The sequence below is a fragment of the Anguilla anguilla genome, chromosome 6 (assembly GCF_013347855.1).
Source record: "Anguilla anguilla isolate fAngAng1 chromosome 6, fAngAng1.pri, whole genome shotgun sequence".
NCBI classification, from domain to species: Eukaryota; Metazoa; Chordata; class Actinopteri; order Anguilliformes; family Anguillidae; genus Anguilla; species Anguilla anguilla.
In genome coordinates, this window is record NC_049206.1 from 10,912,137 (window position 1) to 10,933,089 (window position 20,953).

Consider the following 20,953-nt stretch of genomic DNA (forward strand, 5'->3'; position numbering starts at 1 on the left):
GATAAAAGTGCTATATAAATGCAGTCCATTTACCATTTAGAAGACGCAGACTTCAAAGAAAAGCCCTAGCCCGGATTCAAACCTGGGACCTCCTTTCTGTGGGGCAAGAGCTACCCACTGCACCACTGTCTGCAATAGAATGCAGATCAAATTGACAACATGGTCTAATCAGCAGTGAATTAAGACAGATACTTAGAAATGGGGTATGATGGTTTGTCAGCAAGTAAGCAACTGATTTTTCACTATGGGAATGAAGGTGCACAGCACACATGCAGGAATTGGTTCCAATACCAGTATTGAAAAGATACAATTACAGGAGCAATGCATTTCTAGTCAGTTTGTTCCCTTCACGAGACCTTACGATTGGCATCACTCAAGTCATTGAAACCAATACAGACCAACCCTACAATTACTGGTACTTCTACCAAGTAAAATATTGAGCAGTGGATCCTTTTCCTTCTAACCCCATGACATTACTTCATATTGCAGACCTCTCCAGCCTTAGGAAATTCATGTGCTCTGAAATTAACAAATCTCTAAACTAAAACCATGAGCTTGAAATATAAGATTAAATAATGGGAGGTAAGCGTTTAAAAAATAAATCCAAAGTACCCCAGACAGGCAGTTTTATTATAACATTAACCTTGTTAACCATTTATTACAACCATCATAAGCAATTACTTAACTTTAGCACAAGACCTGCATCATTACCAAGTCACAGAAAACCCATTTCCTGCAATTCAGTTATGTAGCTAAACTTCAGTATGAATGGAACTGGAAAATGAAACCAAACTTCATAGCTGGGGTCTGACCATTTTTGAGAGTAGAGGTAAATGCTTTCACTCGTGGCCTGAAGATCCAGAAGCAAACCTTAAAACTACTGAATCTCTTAAGGTGTGGGTACATAATCCTTTATTTCAATTCAATTCATTTAAAATCAGCACTTAAAAGGCTATACATAAATTAGTGTACAAAAATCCCGGCCCGGCCGTCCGGCTATCGAATTCCCTGGTGGATGATGCTGCTGGGGGATTTGGTCATCCTTTCCTTCGCCTTCTTTTTGGCAGCATCCAGCTCAAAGCATTGCCATAGCCGAACGGTTTCATCCGCAGCTATAGAGGCGATACAGGAGCCGTCTGGACTCAGCGCCAGGTTCAGAATTCTGCCCTCGTGTCCTGAAGAAAAAAACAAAATGAGGCTGTTACCGGCCATGGAACCACACAGGTTTGGTAGACCCAAAGACCCTTCACACATTCTGGCAGCACCAGTATCCTTTGATTACTCTGCTGATGAGCAGACGTGAAAGTTAAACCTCAGCCATGAGGGATGGGATATTTTTGCGCAAAGTAACTCCCTCCATGGCCCAAATAAACCCATAGTTATATTTGAAAGGAATAAAATGATTAAAATTTGATAATTTGACTTGGAATTCCATTTGTTTGCAATAAGTGTACCCAAGAATCAAGTCGGTTAAATTTCCAATGAAAATTGAGCACCAGCAGATTGGCAGTCAATTCAAAATTATAGACCAACACCATGGATCTACAGTAAAGTGTACTCACCTGAAAGCTCAGCCACTTTTGTCATCGAGGGATATTTCCAGATAACCAGACTGTCCTGTGAATAGCCATGGCCGGACACTAGCTCCTTGTAGTTTGGCGCAAAAACTAATGAAGAAATCTGACAGTACACAGTACATTTAGTTTCTGCCCAAGCATCATCCACACTAAACACTTGCATTTCAGCTTCAGATTACTATTAATTTACCTGAGATGCCGTGTCCAGACTGGTGATACAGGACCCAGTGTTGACATTCCAGATGCGAATGTGTCGATCACTCGTTCCACCACCCGATGCGAGGATGTTGGGTTGCCATGGGCACCAGGCCAAGGCCTAAGGCAGAAAGGCAATTAAAATATGCTCTCCACCGACTAACAAAATAAAAATGTACATTTTAGTTTCAGTAGGGTCCTACAAGTTACTCAAGTGCTTATGGGGGGGGGGGGGTATGATAATCCAAGAGTTTGTTTATTACAAGTTAATGCTTTCAATTGAGTTACAAAACTGGAAAGAAAAGACGATCGATTGTCACTACTGGGGAATATAACCAATTAAATCACGTTTCTCACGCCTTTAAATTCCAGTTTGGACAATGTGAGCATTCCACTCTAAAGACTTGAGTGGGATTACTCCAAAAAAATCTGCATAGCATTAAGCTACACGCAGTCAAATAAGCTCAGGGGCTGTGAAATAAAGCCACCAAGTCTTCTTTCCTACCAGTGACATTCCTAGAAAACAACAGCCAAGGGCCAAAGTAATCACTGCTCACCTTGACAGCTCCTTGGTGTTCACTGAACCTGTGCAAGGCAGTCTGGCGGAAACTGTGTTGTACGCCCGACCACACGCACACAAGATTGTCATTGCCCCCGCTGGCCAAGTACTTCCCGTCGGGGGACCACCTGAGCCCACAGACTTCCTGGGAATGCCCAGTCAGTGTGGCGATATGGTGCTCAGCCACCCGGACGTCATGGTGATGGATGAGGCCAGACCTGGAGCCACTGTCACACAGATTTCCCCACAAAGGGAACGGGTTAGAGCAAATGCACGCGTGGCACTTCCCTAAATGCTACCAAATACAGAGCAAATAAATTTCCCCAAAATCACACGCTTACCTGGACAGTATGTGATTGTTCCAGCTGAGAGAGCACACTCTTGCGCTGTGGCCGGACATGTTACGCAGGCGCTTCTGGCTTTCCACGTCCCACAGCTGTGAAAAGGGTGTGTTAAAATCTTGGTCAACGCTCATGTAATTGCAATACAGAGGCTGAGCATGTTGGGGGGGGGGGGGGGGAAAAGGTGAATGACAGGCAGTTACTTTGCCTTCAGAACAGTGCCCTTTCAAAACACAATCACATCTGGACTTTCTTTGGAGGTCACGTAATCAGGAAACTGCCAATAGAAAAAACCCACTGTGTACAGGCTTGCCCCATAAGCCACAATTCATTTTCCATGATTTAAACACAGAAATGAAACAAAGTGCATACAGTAATCTTTTTGCCTGAAATTGTACATTGACAGACAACTATAGTTGCTCATCACCCTACTCTAAATGTGGCAAGAGGTGTGGAATCGGCACACTTTCATTTTAGTAAAATGTGGAGGGGGCATAATTACCTGTACTTTGTGATCACTTGTACCTAGGGCCAGATAATTGCCCTCTTTGATCCAGGAAACCGAGCAGACGTAGTCCTCTTCCTTCTCCAGCGTAGTCAGCAGGGTAATATCAGCTTGGGATGCGTTCCACAGGTACACATTGTTGTACAGAGCCACAGCCAGGAGGTTCTGACTGCTCCAGTCCATCTGGTTCAGATCTAGGAATAGGCAATACATTGGGCATTAATCAGACATGGCAAAAAGGGGGGTGTGGGGTCTTAAGAGAAGTTAACTGAATGGACTGAATGTGGTACAATTCAATTTGAATTTGTGGCACTATAGACACTGGCAGTACAGTGTCACAAATTTACTTTGAATTTCACCACTGGCACTGCACTTCCATTCAGTCAACTTGTTCCAATCACGCATAAACGGGGCAGTGACGGCACAGCTTTCACCATGAACAAACCAGAGACTCACAAAAATCATTCCTGAGATCAGGAGCATCTAGAATCCGGTCAGGCACAGAGGAGATGTATCGGCTCTTTTTGGTCGACACAGGAGTGGGAACCTGGCTGTAGAGAACTTTCAGGTTGTTCTGATAACCTGTTAAAGTGCACAAAAGCAGGCTTTAAAAACCAAGGCATTTCTTGTTTCACACAAAAGCAGATTTAGGCTATTGCTCCCCAGATTAAAGATGAATTCAGAAGCATATTACCCTCTGGGGCATTCAAGGGTTTTCCTCCCAAATGCAAGATCTTTGCCTCTTCAATATCATAACCATTGAGGCTCACAGACCAGGCCTTCTGGTTCTCCTGCACCAAAAGGAACAGTGATTAAATCAGGAACTGAAAAGGCACAAGACATGAGTAAATCACTGATACTGCTTACCGATGATGCATTGGGGTCCACAGGTTCATTCTCCTTTGAGAGAAGGAAACTGGCAACATCCATCTGTTTGTTGTTTCTACAGGGGATAAACCGGTCCCCACCCGCTTTGGAAGGCGTACACTGGCCCTTTCCATTTTTACCTGTAAAAATGTTACAACTATTACCAGCTCAACCCCTGACAGAGCCAATACACCCAACTCATTTCTCCATACAATTAGGCCACAGCTGTCGCTCTGTATCCAATCATACAAAAATGCAACTAGTGGTTGTGGAACAAAGATATAACTTCAGCAAAAGGCTTCATAGTGCTCACCCAATTATCTGTGCATACATGCACAAAATGTTGCATATAGATAGACTAAGGTGAAAGTGAGTGGGCTTATTATTGGTAACATTCTTGTAGGTTGCCAATAAGAGCCATCTAGATAACCAACATACTACTAAAGTGGTCTAAAACAATTATGCGTTCTCCTGCCCCCACAAACACTCCCCATTTACCAAGCCATCTGACCACTTCCGTTTCGTAAAGGGATGGGGGCAATGTCATTTTTTTTTTTTTTTTTTTTAACTATTCAACATAAGCAGAGATGGTAATGACTATTGCCACTGCGTTTCAGTTACCTGGAGTTTTACTTGGCGTCTTCGATATGCTGAGGGATCGATTGCCAGATTTCCCCGGGGAAAGGGCGCTGGTATTGGCAGAAGCAGACCCTGACGAGCTGGCTTTCCGCTGCCATCTCGCCATAGGTGCGTTTGTTATTGGCATGTCCAGCTTCAGAAGGCTGTGCATGTCGTTCTCGAACATGAACTGGGCCATTCTGTTAACCAGTACTCAAACCTGTATCGAAAGAAAGGCCATTTTAAATTTCGATTATGCACTTCGTTGGCTAGCCAAAACTAAAACGTTACAAGCGGGAAACCACAAGCCAACATTCTTCATGTAGTCTAGCTAGTTAATTGCAACTTTAAGTATCAATCTACAAAACGATCAACTGATCAAAGTTTATGCAACGTGCGGTCAGATTAAAGTTGTTCTGTAGCCACATTGTTAAACAATTTCCTGTAGATTATTCATGTAATGTTACACACGTTTCAATAGGAAGAAACTAAACTAACGTTACTCATTGCTGAAGCTAATAAAGTCCAACTAAGCGCTTAAGTCCGTTGCTAGAAAAGCATTTAAGCAATAGCTGCTGGCTAGTTACTGAAGACCGGCGTTTATATGCACCTTATTTTCTTTAAGACTACTAAAAGAGACGGCCTTGTTAGAGACTCGTCGTATAATCCAGTTAATTTAAGATTTACTGTAACAGTTGACTGTCGTGTTATATTAGCCAGACTAGCTAGAGCTCAAATAATTCACACTGAATATTCTAAACAGACCACTCAATCATAGCCCGAGATGAAGTTATACAACTATAATACCTAGCCAAGTTACTGCCGACTCTAACAGCTCCGTGGAATGGGAAGAATAAAGGCTTCAAAGATGAATTGTAGATCCTTTTGTTGTTTTCTTTCCAACCCGCTATGCCGCAAACACACTTCGCAAAAACCAGCTACATAGCACTGTTTGCACAGCGAAACATTTCATTGCAACGGTTCAGCCAAAGACCATTTTTAAATGACCTGTTGCACTGCCCTGATTGGCGCGTTTAAAATATATTTGCTGGTTACCACAGCAGCGGCTTACTTTTGTTGAATCTGATTGGCTATTCGTAAGCACTGGTTTTGCTAGGCAGTGTTGGGATGTGCCCGGAACTTCATCCACCCAAGGGTTTTTTTCTCTCTTTTATTCCTTGCTGCTGTTACCCTTGGCTTACATTAGATAGGGGTTTAGCCACATGTTTGTGAAGTGCTTTGCGTCATTAGGTAATTTATGAAAAACTCGTTATAAATATAATTGAATTGAATCTAAAATGAATATACTTCACTAAAGAAAAGGTATAGCTTAACACTGTTCTGTAAAGCCAAAAACATGGATTGCCTACCATTACTTTCCTTTGCATATTCAGGGAATTCTCAAGTTCAACTGTCTCGTATGCCCTTAGTACAGCATTAAACGTATCTAGGTTAATTAGCCTTAATTATATAACTAAAGGCTGCTCATTGATATTGTATTGAAAATGCTGATTTGAAATGATGCAGTGGTTCAAAAGTCAGTGTTACAAAATGTGACTGCATCAGTGGACAGTCCAGATTGTAGTGATCATTTGAATACTGTAAGGTTATATAGACTTCACTTCCCATCAGCCCGTACAAGGAAACGTGCTCACAAAACTGGTTCGCTGTTTTCAATGGCAGTAAACGCCATCATAGGTGAACACGTGGGTTGTAGCGTATGTCATTTGCAGATCACATGTCTTCGCAGAGGGTTGTGTTCAACTGCCTGCGATAACAACAGAGGATTTGCATTACCTGACAAGGGGGTACTGCTAGTTTGCTCGGTGGGTTGTTGGAAAACTTAGCTAATAAGCATAAAACTTTATATTATTTATAAGCGAGCAGATCGATATCTGTTGCCTAACGTTAGCTAATGTTGTCTAGCTAAACTGACTTTTGGGGTTTGTGGTTGAGCTTGATAGCTAGCTGCTTTAGCAATAATCGTACAGTACCATGGGCTAATCTTAGCTTGTTAGCAATCAAGGTAGCTAACTTGCTAACATGTCACATATATTTTCCAAAGTTGTTTGTTGATTTTCTACATTTGCACCCAGCGAAACATTGATGTCAAACGAACTGATCAAAATGGGTGTTAAAAGTTAAGTAAATTAGCTTAAGTGACAGCTTACAAGGTGGGAATGCTTCCACACCACATTTTCGTGCCATCTGCGCCGCCGCTATTTTGCTATATACTAAAATCATGTTTCCACTTTCCAACAGATAGTTTTTTTGGCACGGGGCTGCTTTTCGTCTGCTTCTTCAAGGCTGTTGCTCATGCGACATGCTGGGCAGAAAAAACAGGAGGGCGCCAGCGCCCAAAGGCCAGGGTGCCGCTGCAGCGAAACAGGTAGGCGCAAGCCAGACAGCTATACGGAAGTTGAATTTAACGGAGTTAAAAATGCTGATAGACATGTTTTACGATCAGCGGGTGCACTCTTTGGTTAAAATGAAGGGTTAGGCTCGGAGTAAAGGCATTTCATTAGCTACGTTTCTGCATTATCTGTTATATTTCTCTGGTTGGAACGCAGTGTATCGCATTTAGCATGGATCGCATGGATGACGGTGTGATGTAAATGTATATGTTGTTTATTTGGGAACCGCGAATGCAGATGGGGCTGTTCGTGGACTTCAATCCCGAAGAAATGATGATGGATATGGACGGGAATCTCAATGACCCCGACTTGGAGGCAGAGTTTGCTGCTATTGTTGGTAGTAAAACAGCTGCCGGTGGAAGATCAAAACCGAAAGGAAAGAGTGAGTGAGCAAATAGTGTTTTTATTTACCCGATCATCTTTTCTTGTCTTGTAATGCTCCACACGAGTCTTGTTATAGCAATATTGAAATATAAATGCGGATCTGTGTAATCTTTGCATTTTTGCAAATCTGAACAACATCTGGGTAAACTGGGGACTACTGCTAAGTGGTTTACAGACTGTTAGATTTTTCTGCATTTTGAAACGCTCTGTATAAGCATTCCTATGAAGCAAATGAAGGCTTTCTGAAATGGTCTTTGCAGCCCCCTTACCGATGGAAGATATAGAGAAAATGGCAGAAGAATGCATGAAAGACACATATAATGAGGATGATGATGAAGATCTGGAAAATGACGAAGACTTATTGGTTAGTGTTTTATTTTAGCACGGTGTAACTGTGTGTGTTAACATGCACTTTTTCGATGATAGGCCCAGCACACTGAAATCCGCTGCTGTAGGTGTGTGTTTTTATTTTTTTGGTGTGCTGCATTACCAGGCTGAGCTACAGGAAGTAGTGGGTGAGGAAGAAACTGAAGATGAGGGCATAGAATCACCTACATGCCCTGTCTCCGTGGAAACATCTCCAGCAGAAACGCCTGAATTGCCACAGCAGGTGTGAGCAAAGATTACTCTAAAAAACTAGAGTTTCAGTATTTCATTGATAATATAGCAATGCTAGGCATGTGTATAATCATAGAAAAGATATTTGGAAGAGTACAGGGCTGGGGCTGTGTGCTGGTTGAAGGCAGAGACGGTTCACATTAGGAAGGGAAAATGAAACTAAAATTAAACTAAAATGTTATTTGACTGGACTGTGTGTTCTGCCAGCCAGACAGTAGTGAGTGAATGAGCCCCTTGTCTGACTTTTTTCGGCCAAACCCACGCAGTTTGCTATTTTAACTTTGTGCACATTTGGGTTGTACAGTGAATACCTAGCCTCTATTTTAGGGAGCCTGGTTTGCTTGGTATTGCCATTGCATATAGAGTGTGGTTTCATCTGGGATTAAGTGATGCAATGAGAGGGTGTTTCCACTTGGCATGCGTGGAGTTTCTAATTTTTTCCAGTACTTCCTTGTTTTCCACAACAGGAAGTGAAAGTCACCGCCACTCCTGGCAGTCTGCAGCACACCTTGGAGGAGAGAATAAACATGTACAAGACTGCGACAGCAAACGCCAAGGCGTCGGGGGAGTCTTCCAAAGCTCGGCGATATGAGAGAGGCCTCAAGGTGGGTGGAGCCTGTAGCTACGTGGGTGGGGCTATGAGATGTTTGCCACTGTGCTCGAAAGAGCTCAGGGCAGGTAGAGACCGCACTCGTGATACATTCCCATGTTGCTACACAGACCCTCGAGACCATGCTTGCATCTGTGAAGAAGGGGACGAAGATTGAGGAAGGGGATATACCTCCGCCAGTGATCTGTGGGGCCCCTGGTGCCCCCCCAGTCACGGCTGCGCCTGAGCCAGCGCCTCCCGAGCAGGAGACGCAGGCTGTTTCCCCAGAGACCGGACCTAGCAGCGAGGCCTCCTCCACCTTAGCCACACCTGAACTGAGCTGTGTTACCTCACCAACTGAGGAGAACAGCTCAGCGGAGACTGCAGAATCCCACTCAGGTAAAATTGGCTCAGTCTTTCACTCGAAAACTATGGCTTCTAACTCGAGCACAGGGAATAATCCAAGACAGAGCAGAGGCAATATTTCACAAATGATAATCTCAGTCTAGTACCAGTTGCTTAAACATGGTGGCTTAAAAAAAAAGGGGGGGGGGGCTACAAGTTGTATTTTGTATCTTTCAAAAGCTGATCTAATTCAAACCTTGTGGTAGATCTCTGGAATTAGTTTGGATCTGATCTGCCATTGGATCTGAATTGTACTGTGCTCTGAACTGTAGTGTGTTTTGAGGGGTTAAGTTACATTTCCTTGACGCCGTGTTCAGTTGTATGAATGTAATGCTGTGCGTTGTTATTTACATATTATGCCTCACAGAAGCCACAGCCGGCCAGCAGCAGGCTACCAAGGCGATGCTTCTGGGGCGGCAGAGGGAGTACAAGCTGGCCGCTCTGAAAGCCAAGCAGCAAGGAGACCTGGAGGGAGCCAAGCTGTTCATGAAGACCAGTAAGGTAAATTTGGCCCATCTTTTTCTGTTTTATTTGGGGAGAAGGTGCTCAGTAAGGATTTGTTGTTGCCCTGCTCAGCTTTGGTCTTTTATTAAGATTAAGTGGATTCCCAGACTCAAATGTAAGGTTTTTGTTTTTTTTGTGTTTCCATCCATTTCATGGAATGTACCATTTGTCAGAAGTGACGTGAATGTATTTTGGTCTGTCCTGCAGCGTATCTGCACACCACTTATTAGACCTTTCCCGTTGTCCTTTTATACTTTCATTTTCCTAAATAGCTACAAGGGATTTGCCTCTCAGTGCGGTGTCGGTCCCTGACTCACTTTACCAGTTTTGTCTATTTGCCAGTTCTCTAAAAACTACCCTCCTCCAAAACAAACAGCTCTTCCTCATTATGTCTGCAAGTGGAGATGCCTGATCTGTTGTTTCAGATACAGGCTGCAGAGACATTTATGGCTGAACATTTAGTTTCATGTGTGTGCAGTAGGGGTGTAGGGCTGTTGTGCCGCTGTCATTTGCATTCTAATAACCATATGGTATATGGTAAAGTTTCAGCAATTTGACTTCCTTCTGGCTGCATGAAGGTCAAATGATTAGACAGTTGCTGCCCTGTTGTCATTAATTTGCAATAAAGCATAGCCTATGTATTTTGGTAAATGGTAATGGTAAATGGACTGCATTTATATAGCGCTTTTATCCAAAGCGCTTTACAATTGATGCCTCTCATTCGCCAGAGCAGTTAGGGGTTAGGTGTCTTGCTCAAGGACATTTCGACATGCCCAGGGCGGGATTTGAACCGGCAACCCTCCGACTGCCAGACAATCGGTCTTACCTCCTGAGCTATGTCGCCCTTATTTTCACTCTTTTTATTTACACAATGTAATATTGAGAGTGCATTACATAAGTAATGCACTCTCAACGCATATGGTCTGCAGTCAAATGGCTACAGTGGCCACCCTCCATCAACGCCACTATCATGTCTTATCCTTGATCTAATGGTTCCTCACAGCAGGAGCCAAAATAGGTTCTGTGGAAATAAGTACCCTCATTGGTTCCTGATGTTATACTCAACAGATACTCAAGTAGTTCCGCCTCAGTTAGGGTTGTGGAACAAATCAAAACACCCATTGCACCCAAGTTGGCAGAGAAATTGATGATAAACAACAGAAGTGGGTCAAATACGTATTTGTTTTGGAATCAAATACTTTTCTGTGCTCTGTTGATCTTACCTGTTGTGTATGACCAGAAGGTGGGGTTTGCACAATGAGTATTTAATTGATTCAATACACCAGACAAGATCAGTAAAGCGTAGAAAAGTATTTGAATCCAAAACAAATACGTATTTGACCCAGGTCTGGTAAATAAAGCGTAAATGTAATTTATATAGAACGCAGCTAAATTGCTTGCCAATCTGAAGTTTAGCCCATTGTTACCCAGTAGGGCAACAGTGCTTTCTTGTAGCTCCTTTTCATATTTTGCCTGAAATATCTGAGCTATGGTGAGCATGTAGGAGGTAAAAACAAGAGCCCTGCTGTGCTGTGTTTGGCCCAGAAATTTGAAGCGGTGCTGGAGGCGCTGGAGAACGGGCAGCCCGTGGACCTGAGCAACATGCCTCCGCCTCCCGGAGGTAAGGACCAATGGCCAGCTCTGTCCGGGTCACGGCTTTTGCAGTCTGCTGGTGCCAGAACAGGTGGAACCTCCCTGACGTGCCGGGATGCCACTGGTATTCTGCAAAAACGTCATATATCCAAAAAGAGGAATTCTTTCTTTGTGATTAAAAAAATGACAAAAAAATGCACATAACACGGTTTTATTGTAACATTAACAATATATTTCCTTATATATTATCATATATAAATATATAATATGTATTTTATATTTTCTTCTCGCCTTATCTTTGGAAGAAGTAGGATTTGTACAGTTAAGCCTGTGCTTATGCAGTAGTCTTGTCTGTCCAGTTCATCTTCAACGAGCTTAATTGCATTTTCGAAGGGAAGTACACTAGCTGCTTATGTAGTTTCCTACACAGTGTGGGCGCCCTCTTCTGTGTGTGCTGCCGTTTGTTACCGTGATCAAACATAGCTCAGCTGAGGATTCAGTGTGGTTTATTTGGACAAAACCCTGACCTAAAAATTTAACAGGAAATGCCAAATCTAGATAGCCTGAATGGCTGTTGTGGTTGTTGTCATAATTTAATTTATGTTCTAAATGCATCTGAAATGAGTGCAGTCTCCTTCCTGTGTATAAATGTGATCATGGATAAAGTGTTTACTGCGTCTTTGTGTTTTACAGTAATTGTATTGCCCATAGCTCTGTGTGTTCAGGGCAAATGCAGGAGAAAGGCCAGTAAAGTTATCTTCCAATTCTAAAAATAATTTACCCCACCTTGTTTCCCAGCAGTGGAGGTCCAGGAGACCACGCCCTCCCCCAGCCCAGCGAAGAAGCCCACACCCAGCCAGGCTGCAGACCCCACCCCTCCCGCCTCTGTCGCCCCAGGTAACCAGTCTTCCTGCAGCTCTGCCCTAATGGAGCCCAATAACAGCCATGCAAAGGCTCACAGATGTAATTTGATAGGAACGTTTATCAGATTATACCAACCTCCTCTCTGACTTTCCCTCAATCCCCCTCCCTATCTTTTCACCTCAATCCTCATCACTCTTTCATGTCCCTCTGCCTCTTTCTTCTCTTTCTCCCCCTCTCTCTTTCTCCCTTCTCCCCTAACAATCCTTCTCTCTAAAATAGTATCTGTGTAGCGCATTTTACAGACACTTCATGAGAAAATGGAAAATGTGAATAACAGAAAATAACTCTGCACCCTCTCCTTCCTCTTCTTCCCCCCCCCCCCCCCAGCTGCTCCCCCTCAGCCCAAGGATGCCCTGGAGGCCCTGGAGCAGAGGATGGCCAAGTACCAGGAGGCGAGCGCTCAGGCCAAAGCCGCCGGAGATGACCGCAAAGCCCGCATGCATGACCGCATAGCGAAGGTGAGCCCCGCCCAAAACACTCTGATGGGCGGGACCTGGGCTCTACCATGCTCCTACTTTAGGAGCATTTGCTCCTGAAAATTGATGTGCGCTAACTTGGTAAAATAATTTAGGAGCACCTCTACTAACTGGGATGCATTTTCAACTTAGGAGCACGTTTCCTCCTTTGAAGAAATGTAAGCGTAGAGCTCTGGGTGGGACCCATTTTAACCTTGACCTTTGACCTTATATTCCTCCCCCTGCAGCAATACCAGAGTGCCATCCGGGCACACAAAGCGGGTAGGCCTGTCCAGTACCAGGAGCTGCCTGTCCCGCCAGGTGAGGTACACTCAGAGAGCGCTTTGCTCACAGGTCATGTGGTTTTTCTAGTCCATATATCTGGGCTAGATTGATTTTGATTGATTTTATATGCTCATATGAGCATCAGTGCTGATTGGCTTTTTGGCTGATTGGCAGGGTTTCCTCCAATCCCCGGTCAAACGGAGGTGGGAGCGGAGCTGCACTTTGCTGCAGTGCTGGATGCAGCAACCAAGCTGGTGTCAGACGAGGGCCAGGAGGCGGAGGAGGGCGAGGACGAGGAGGAGGCCGAAGAGGTGGGAAAAGTACGCTTCGCTGTCTCTCAATGTCAGTTATTTTGTATGTTTCACCTCTAAACTCAGCCGCACTCTGTGTGACCCCACAGAACAAGCCTCCTGTCTCCCAGAAGCCCAAGAAACCCACGCTGGCCGTGCCCCCCACAGTGCAGGGCCGCGGGCCGTCCCCCTCCCCCTCTCCCTCTCTGGAGAGGCCTGCCAAAAAGGAGGGCCTGTCCCCAACAGGTCAGTCCTCCCCCTCCCAGACAGCGAAACCTGGGACTGTTGCAAATCTTGCTCTCCAGGCGATTGGCTGAATGGCTTATTTTTCAGTGGAGCATGTGTGGATCTGTCCCCCTGGGGCAGGGGCTAAGGCTCCTGAGTTCAGGGGCACTGACGGTGGGCTGGAGCCCGTGCTTGACGCTCCTCTCCCCGGTTCCTCACAGCCCAGCAGCAGGTGGACTTCCTGGAGGGCCGGAAGAAGCAGTACATGAAGGCCGCCCTGCAGTCCAAGCAGAAGAAGGACATGGACCAGGCCAGGAGCTTCCTGCGCGCCGCCAAGGGCTTCGACCCCATAATCGAGGCCGCCAAGAGCGGGAAAGCCGTCGACATCTCCAAGGTACGTCCGCCGCCGCTGAGACTCCTACACGAGAAAAGGGATGGGTAATCGCCGAAAAGGACACCCTGTAACGGCTTCGGAACGATCGCTTCTCTCCAGGTCCCGTCTCCTCCCGGGGATGAGGACGACGACTTCATCATGGTGCACCACAGCGACGTTCAGCTCTCGGAGAAGGCCGAGGAGGTTTACACCCAGCTGGCCAAGCTGCTGAAGGAGCAGTACGAGGTGAGCCTCGAACCAGGTGTCCGAGCACCTTAAGGGCAATATATTGTATTTTTGTAGAGAATCTGAGTTTGAAAACAGTTGTCTTGCATAAAGAAGAGCTAAAAACGCTTGTACTCTTAGGCCACAGTTAGCCACTTCCTATCTGACTGTGAATGAATGATGTCGTCTCATTTCCTTCTCAGAAATGCTTGAAGTACTCCAAGCAGTTCACGCACCTGGGGAACATCTCAGAGACCACCAAGTAAGCGCTGGCTCCGTCTCCACCTGAGGGTGCGTTAGTACAGCGGGGGGGGGGGGGCTCTGCTCTCGCTGGATAAGCCTAGAAGAGCAGGGAGGGACTTCACTGTGATTAACTACTTCCTGTGGGGGGAGGAAGCATGTTGTGACCATTTCCTGGGCTAGAGTAGGCTGCATGGGGTCAGTTTATGAACGAGCTCCTCCTGTGCTCCCACAATACGTGCTCCTACTGATTGCTTGCATTTGATTGTAACTGCACTGCGCATCTGAGACTACAAACAACGTTCCTTTGTGGAAATATGAAGTGCGCCTGAAGTCTGATGTGTGCATCAGGGTCTTATTGTTCGGTCAAGTGGAGCTAAGGTCCCCCTCCAGGAACTGTGTAATCAGAGGCTCATGCGATAAAAGCACTCAGACCTGAACTTCACCTCGAACAGCATGCTGAACACGGTGCGGCGTGCTTCCTGGCGCTGCCGTAATTACATTTCTATGCTAATGCAGTCCCCCGCTTTGCCGCTCTCCGAATTCATCAGCGACCTGAGGCAAACTCGGCGGGGCGGCGAACGGGCGCGTTCTCGACCTGCCGAAGCCCCCCTAGGCAACAGCGACTCGCAATGGCATTTTCACGACGGGATAATTTTTTTGTTTCTTTCCGTTTTCTCCCAGGTTTGAGAAGATGGCAGAGAGCTGTAAGAAAAATATGGAGATCCTGAAGCTGTCCCAGGCACGGGGACTGGACCCCCCCAAACACCACTTTGAAGACAGGACCTACAAGACCGTCAGGTGGGCACAGGGGGTGACAGGAGCACACTGTACTAGAGACGACTGGCTACTGACGTTATCATTCTCATTTCTATTGTTATCAGTGGAGTGTGGAGACTTTCATTAAGGTGGAAATGGGATGTTTTTTAAAAATACATGTATGGTTATCATTACAATACAATGGAAATGGGCCTGAATGGGTCTGCATTTTAGCATTTCTCCCATTTGAAATATTAATTATGAATTGACAATGTTATGATAATTCACCACTCCACCCCTTCACCAAAGCATACAGATGAGTACCAAGATAGGTATGATAATCTCATCATCACATCGCTGAGGTAGTGATAGCTAACACCCACAGCCCATGCCAACACTCCCTTGTCCTAAACGTACTGTAGCTCAAGGAGTACGTATGAAAAGATCTTTATCTCTCTCTGTCCATCTCTTTTTCTCACCCCATCTTTCCCTCTCTCTGTTTCTCTTCCCCCACCCCATCTTTCTCTCTCCCCCCACCCCATCTCTCTTTCTCTCCGCCTCACCCCATCTTTCCCTCTCTCCCCCCCCCACCCCATCTCTCCCCCTCACCCCCTCACCCACCCCATCTCTCCCTTTCCCCCTCACCCCATCTGCCCCTCTCTCCTCCCCCACCCCATCTCTCTTGCTCTCCGCCCACCCTCACACACTCCCTGCAGGATCTTCCCAGATCTCAGCAGTACAGAGATGGTGGTGGTGATTGTTAAAGGGATGAATCTCCCTGCCCCGCACGGTAAGCTTTCCCCTCGTCGCTACGGGACGGCTCGGCTCCGTTTACCGACAGCTCTCCTTTTCATCATGTCCCAGAAAGTTCCAGAAGCTCTGGATTTGTTAAGCAAATGACACGACTGAAATGAATCCCACTGCCTGTCGAAAGCGTTCACTCTCTCCCTCTCCCCTGCTCACGTTACACAGGCATAGCGACTAACGACCTGGACGCTTACGTCAAATTTGAATTCCCGTACCCCAGCACGGTGAGTGGCAGCCGCACATTTGGTTCTGTACCCTTATTTCCCCTTCATATTCTCACAGAACAAGTACATTCAAAGCCGTGTCCTCCTCACATTACGTCACGTTAATCTCAATGCTTGAATTTACTCCTCAAACCCAGGCAGTCTACTCTTTCAAGCGTGGCATGTTGATATACAGCCTGCAGTGTTTTATTTCATTAAAAGTAGAGAAGAATGTCAAGAAAATGGCTAAACAGCCAAACGAGAGAGATTCTGATCATACAGTGTCTGCAGGCAGTAGCCTTTGTGTAATATCAAAATCATATCAAGTGGCTTTTTTTAAAAGTCTGTTGTGATTTCAAACTCGGTTTAAAATGGGTTTTATATCCCATTTAAAATTGTACTAATATCATTTTTGTCTTCCCCAGGAACAACCACAGAAGCACAAGACCGCTGTCATCAAAAACACAAATTGTCCAGGTAAAGTACAGATGCGCAGTTCAGTTGCTGTACTGCCAGTGCACTGTGCGTCTGACACTACAAACAAGGCCCATTTGCACAAAAAAGCTGCTCCAGTTGAAAGTGGTTCAAGAGCTGTTAATTGCTGCTGGTTTGACGACAGGCTTCTCTGTCCACTGTGTAAGCTATTTCTTGTTTGTGAGCTGCATGTGTGTGAGCAGTAGTGTATTGCAGTGATCTGTTGACTGGCTGTGGTGTTTAGTCAGCTGAATTGTCCCAGATCTTCACTTAAACTGCGGTAAAGTAGCTGACCCCGATTTATTTCCTGCCAGAGTACAACCAGAGCTTCACGCTGAACATAAACCGGACCCACCGCGGCTTTCGCAGGATCATCCAGTCAAAGGGGCTCAAACTGGAGGTGCTGCACAAAGGGTGAGTCGCCAGTACTCAGCTGTGTCTCCAGCTCACCCTCAGTTGTGTTTCTCCTGCTCACACTCAGCTGTGTCTCCCTAATTCACCCTTAGCTGTGTCTCTCGAACTCACACTCAGTTGTCTCTCTCTAATTCACCCTCAGCTGTGTCTCTCCACCTCACACTCAGCTGTGTCTCTCCACCTCACACTCAGCTGTGTTTCTCCAACTCACACTCAGCTTTCTCTCGCTCATTCACCCTCAGCTGTGTCTCTCCTACTCACACTGCACTGTTGTGATGACCTCACTTACTGTGATTGACAGGGGCTTCCTCCGGAGTGACAAGCCTGTGGGGACGGCCCACCTAAAGCTGGAGAAACTGGAGACGGAGAGTGAAGTACGAGAGATTGTGGAGGTAAGACCAGGGTCCAGGTTCAGAACCAGGTGTGAAATCAGTTAATGTCTGAGGTCACCATTTTTTTAGTATTGTGTTTTCGCACCACTCTCCATAGTTAAATGGAGCCCAAAGATTTTAGACTTTGGCCTGTCGTTCTAAATTTGTTCTGCTTGGCAGGCATGTTCAGAAGGGTTTATCTGTGTTTATCTACCAGCAGTGTTTACCATATTTTTATTAGTGGGCATTTGTGTGGACAGGGGAGGGCTGGGGCTTTTATTAGCAGTACTGCTGCTACAACAAGCATCTCACCATCACTACCATTTTCACTATACTGACCTATAGATATTTGCCAGTTGAGTATTGTAACCAACAAGGAAGTAACAGGAGGTAACTGTAAACAAGGAAGAGAACAGAATCGTTGCTATGGAATTTAGCAGACCCCTTGATACAGAGTGACTTACAGTGCAAACACAAGTGCAAAGATCAGGGATCGGAGTGCAGTAATTCCCCAGAGGTAAAGGACAATCCCAAGAGAGACAGCTAGAGTAAGAAGTACAGACAATTGATGGCTTGGTAACCCTATTGAACATCAAATCAAGATAAACAAACAAAAATGAAACAACCCAAATGAGCAATAAACAAAATTAAAAGGAAAGAACCACAAGCCAAAAAGTTGCACCTAATCATGTGTTTGGGCTTGGTGACTAGAGATGGCCGGATCAAGAAGCTGAGGTGCAGTCTAAATAGTTGGGCCTTTAGTCAGAAGATGGCCGTTGTCTCTGCTGCTGACTGTCCTGAGAAGCTTCTACATCTGAGGGGCAAGAACAGACGTGACCGGGATGTGCATTAGGTCCTCTTACAAACATGAATATGTAAATGCACATCTTCTACCCACTAAACCAGTCTTAAGCAGCTATAGTATTAGTGTTTCTCTCGGTGTTGCTATGACAGTCCAGCAGGCTTTCAAAGCACAGCTGAAAGTGTATTGAAGGGACACAGGGTTATTGGACTGACTGACTGGCTGTTTTAACCAGGTGATTGACGGACGGAAGCCCACGGGGGGGCGAGTAGAGGTGAGGGTGCGCCTACGGGAGCCCCTGAGCGGACAGGATCTCCAAACCGTCACAGAGCGCTGGATGGTCCTGGAGCAGCCCCAGGTAAGGAGAGCCATTTGCCTGAAACTAGGGCCCACAATAAGCATGTCAGGCTATGTGTGCTGATCTGGGATCAGCTTGTACTCCATCCATAACCCAACCTTGTTCATTATGAGATGAGGCAAAACTGATCCCAAGTGAGGTCTTTTAAATGCCGTTGTGAAATGCCGTGAGATCCCAGATATTTTGCTTTACGTTATCACCAAAGACCAACTAATGAGGTACAAAAGTGTCACAGGTCTGTCAGATGCTACCTTTGAATGTTTCTTGGAAAGCTCTCATTAAATGTTTCTCAAAATAATTTTTTGTGCAGTGTACCTTGAGGCGAATCTCCACAATGGATATGTTTCATAGCGTAGTCTCCCTCCCAGCTTCCAAACGAGTGCTGGCTTGTCCTACAGCAGGTTGGATCTCCTGCACCCTTTTGCCACCTCCTCCCTCCCCCCACCCCCCTGCTCCTGCACCCCAGCCCAACACTGCTCTCATTTTTGTGTTATAGGTTGTTCTATAAGCTACTCCTCCAAGAAGAAAACTTCTCATAAGGTACGTAGCTTCCTTTCTTCTGCATCCATTCTTCAGTTCCTTTTGCCACTGCAGGTAAAACTAATCCCTGTGATTGGGCCTTTTGTCCTCCAGCTGGAGAGGCCCTAGACGAGGGGGACAAGAGGACACGTTGCGAAGGCTTATGTTGAGTGTGGCTGTTGGTGGCAGAAACCGCCCTCGTCCTGGCAGCGGTTGTGGAGCCCGCTGCTCCACGCGACCTCTCGCGATCTCCCGCACACAGACGGACACGCCAGCTCCTGTTGACAGCGACGGGGCCCCGACAGGACTGGCGTGTCTACTTGGGAAGGAGTTAATTTTGCGTCTCAAGGTTTGGAATTAGGTGTAAAAGGAAGCACGTGTAACTTAGCGGAAGGACTTTTACATTCTAGCCATTTCAAGTTAGCCATAGGGTCCTGCCTGGGACATGTTGTGATCTCAAAGTGGATGTGATTTGATATGCACTTATGCACTAATACCAAAGTAATCACTGTTGCTGTAGTGTGCTAAAGTAAAATTTTTTTTTTTTTTAAACCATATTAATAAATGACTTTAGCTGCCAAACTGGCAATACACATAAAGCACCCCAGTGCATAGGCTGTTGTGTTGGTGCTGCTAATCTATGCAAGTTCTAATATTTCAGCACTATTTCTTAGATTTTGCTGGTGAAAGTTTATCAACACCTTTTCTGTGCGAGTCCACATAGGTGATCTGTCTTATTGATGTTGCCGAAGTCTCTCTCAGCTGGATCAGTCTGCAGGCAGTACGCTCACAATGCACTCCTGTTGGTTTTCACCTTTCATTCAGTATCGCCGAAACACAACCACTGAAAATGCTGCACTACTGGGATTTTTCCATTCAGGGAAACAGAGCTGGATGAGACTTGTGTGCCAGTACGTAATCTAAAGCTATCTAAATTTTATGCAGCTTATCTAAATCAGGGAAAGCAATTTAGATCTGAAGAACTAGTAGGAAGGAAGGACTGGTACCATTTAGTACCAATTCAATCTTCTATAACCAGTATCAGCCTTGGAGTAATCCTGAAGAGTACACAACTGGAGAACTGGTCTGTATGCTGATTACTCTGATTAAAATGGCCAAACGGATGTATACATACAAAATGTTGCCAAGTACTTGAATTCATATCAAGTAAATGATTGGACCATCAATAATTAATATTTAAGAGCAGAATGAAATTCAGGAACAGATCAACCTTTCTACTGCACCCCACTCCAAAGGTACTTTAACAGTTTACAGAATTATTTTTCATTCAGGACTTTCCAAGTGAGATTTATATTCTTTCAAATATGAGTTTGCACTGAAAATATAATATTTACTTTTATGCTCTACAGACCCCAACATTACAGGCAATACAGGTCATTAATAAAAAAATAAATAAAATAAGTTTTATTTCTGTATATTTCACACCATTATAGCCAAGGCTGCAGCAGTATTCTAATGTTTCATTGCATGTTCTTGTCTGACTGTTTTAATGTTGCTGTATGTTCAGTTTATTTCGGGTTTACATTGTTCCCACGATGTTAAAGCCATCAGTGCTTTCACAGAGCAGGTTGTGAATTGAGAGAGAGGGGGTCGGGCACATTGAGGTTAGGCGAAGCAGTGCACCCTCTGTGCTCCCCCCTCCCCCCCTCCCCCCTCCCTGTATAAAGGCGCTCCGGAGAGGCTGGGCTGTGTAAATGTGCTGACACTGCAGACTGCTGTAGCTGTGTGCTGCGCAGAAAGAGATGAGCAGCCAGGACATTTAACCATCGGTGACATCAGCGGACAGACTGCGCAGACTGCAGACATGACGCAGGCCGCGCCCCAGCGCACAGCCGGGTCGCTGTGCGTTCTCTAGCGCCATCTGCTGCTCCAGAATAATGCTACTGCACTGTTAATGGCTTTGACACTTTTCTCTGTAAATCAATTGTAAACTGGCTTGCATTTAAATAAAAGTTAATTTGAATATGTGTGTGTGGCCTTTCTCTGCATAACCTAAAGGATGTATGCTAGGTGAGTGTGTATTCAGTTGTTGCCATGAT

The 20,953-nt window shown here is 45.4% G+C and overlaps 2 protein-coding genes across 5 annotated transcripts; one reads left to right on the plus strand and one right to left on the minus strand.

Annotated features, from left to right (window-relative positions):
* Positions 1 to 693: 693 nt before the first annotated feature.
* Positions 694 to 5,648, minus strand: cdc20 (cell division cycle 20 homolog). The gene is made up of 11 exons (XM_035420781.1): positions 5,470 to 5,648; positions 4,666 to 4,882; positions 4,045 to 4,184; positions 3,872 to 3,968; positions 3,634 to 3,759; positions 3,175 to 3,371; positions 2,673 to 2,767; positions 2,330 to 2,558; positions 1,768 to 1,893; positions 1,563 to 1,680; positions 694 to 1,175 (listed from the first exon to the last, which is right to left on the minus strand). The coding sequence occupies exons 2-11, from the start codon at positions 4,859 to 4,861 to the stop codon at positions 997 to 999; spliced, it is 1,503 nt and encodes a 500-aa protein (XP_035276672.1). The 5' UTR covers positions 4,862 to 4,882; positions 5,470 to 5,648; the 3' UTR covers positions 694 to 996.
* Positions 5,649 to 6,357: 709 nt separating this feature from the next.
* Positions 6,358 to 20,881, plus strand: cc2d1b (coiled-coil and C2 domain containing 1B). Of its 4 annotated transcripts, none has more exons than XM_035421174.1 (26): positions 6,358 to 6,488; positions 6,925 to 7,051; positions 7,314 to 7,458; positions 7,721 to 7,824; positions 7,954 to 8,070; positions 8,546 to 8,683; positions 8,799 to 9,066; positions 9,440 to 9,573; positions 11,122 to 11,197; positions 11,968 to 12,066; positions 12,421 to 12,551; positions 12,797 to 12,869; positions 13,008 to 13,153; positions 13,234 to 13,369; positions 13,570 to 13,742; positions 13,842 to 13,967; positions 14,150 to 14,208; positions 14,871 to 14,987; positions 15,662 to 15,735; positions 15,918 to 15,976; positions 16,381 to 16,432; positions 16,744 to 16,843; positions 17,145 to 17,235; positions 18,252 to 18,374; positions 18,871 to 18,914; positions 19,008 to 20,881. In XM_035421174.1, the coding sequence occupies exons 2-25, from the start codon at positions 6,986 to 6,988 to the stop codon at positions 18,880 to 18,882; spliced, it is 2,619 nt and encodes an 872-aa protein (XP_035277065.1). In that variant the 5' UTR covers positions 6,358 to 6,488; positions 6,925 to 6,985; the 3' UTR covers positions 18,883 to 18,914; positions 19,008 to 20,881. The 4 variants fall into 4 exon arrangements, with proteins under 4 accessions (XP_035277065.1, XP_035277068.1, XP_035277067.1 ...); XM_035421177.1 differs by having other exon boundaries at positions 13,008 to 13,144; XM_035421176.1 differs by having other exon boundaries at positions 11,971 to 12,066.
* Positions 20,882 to 20,953: the final 72 nt, after the last annotated feature.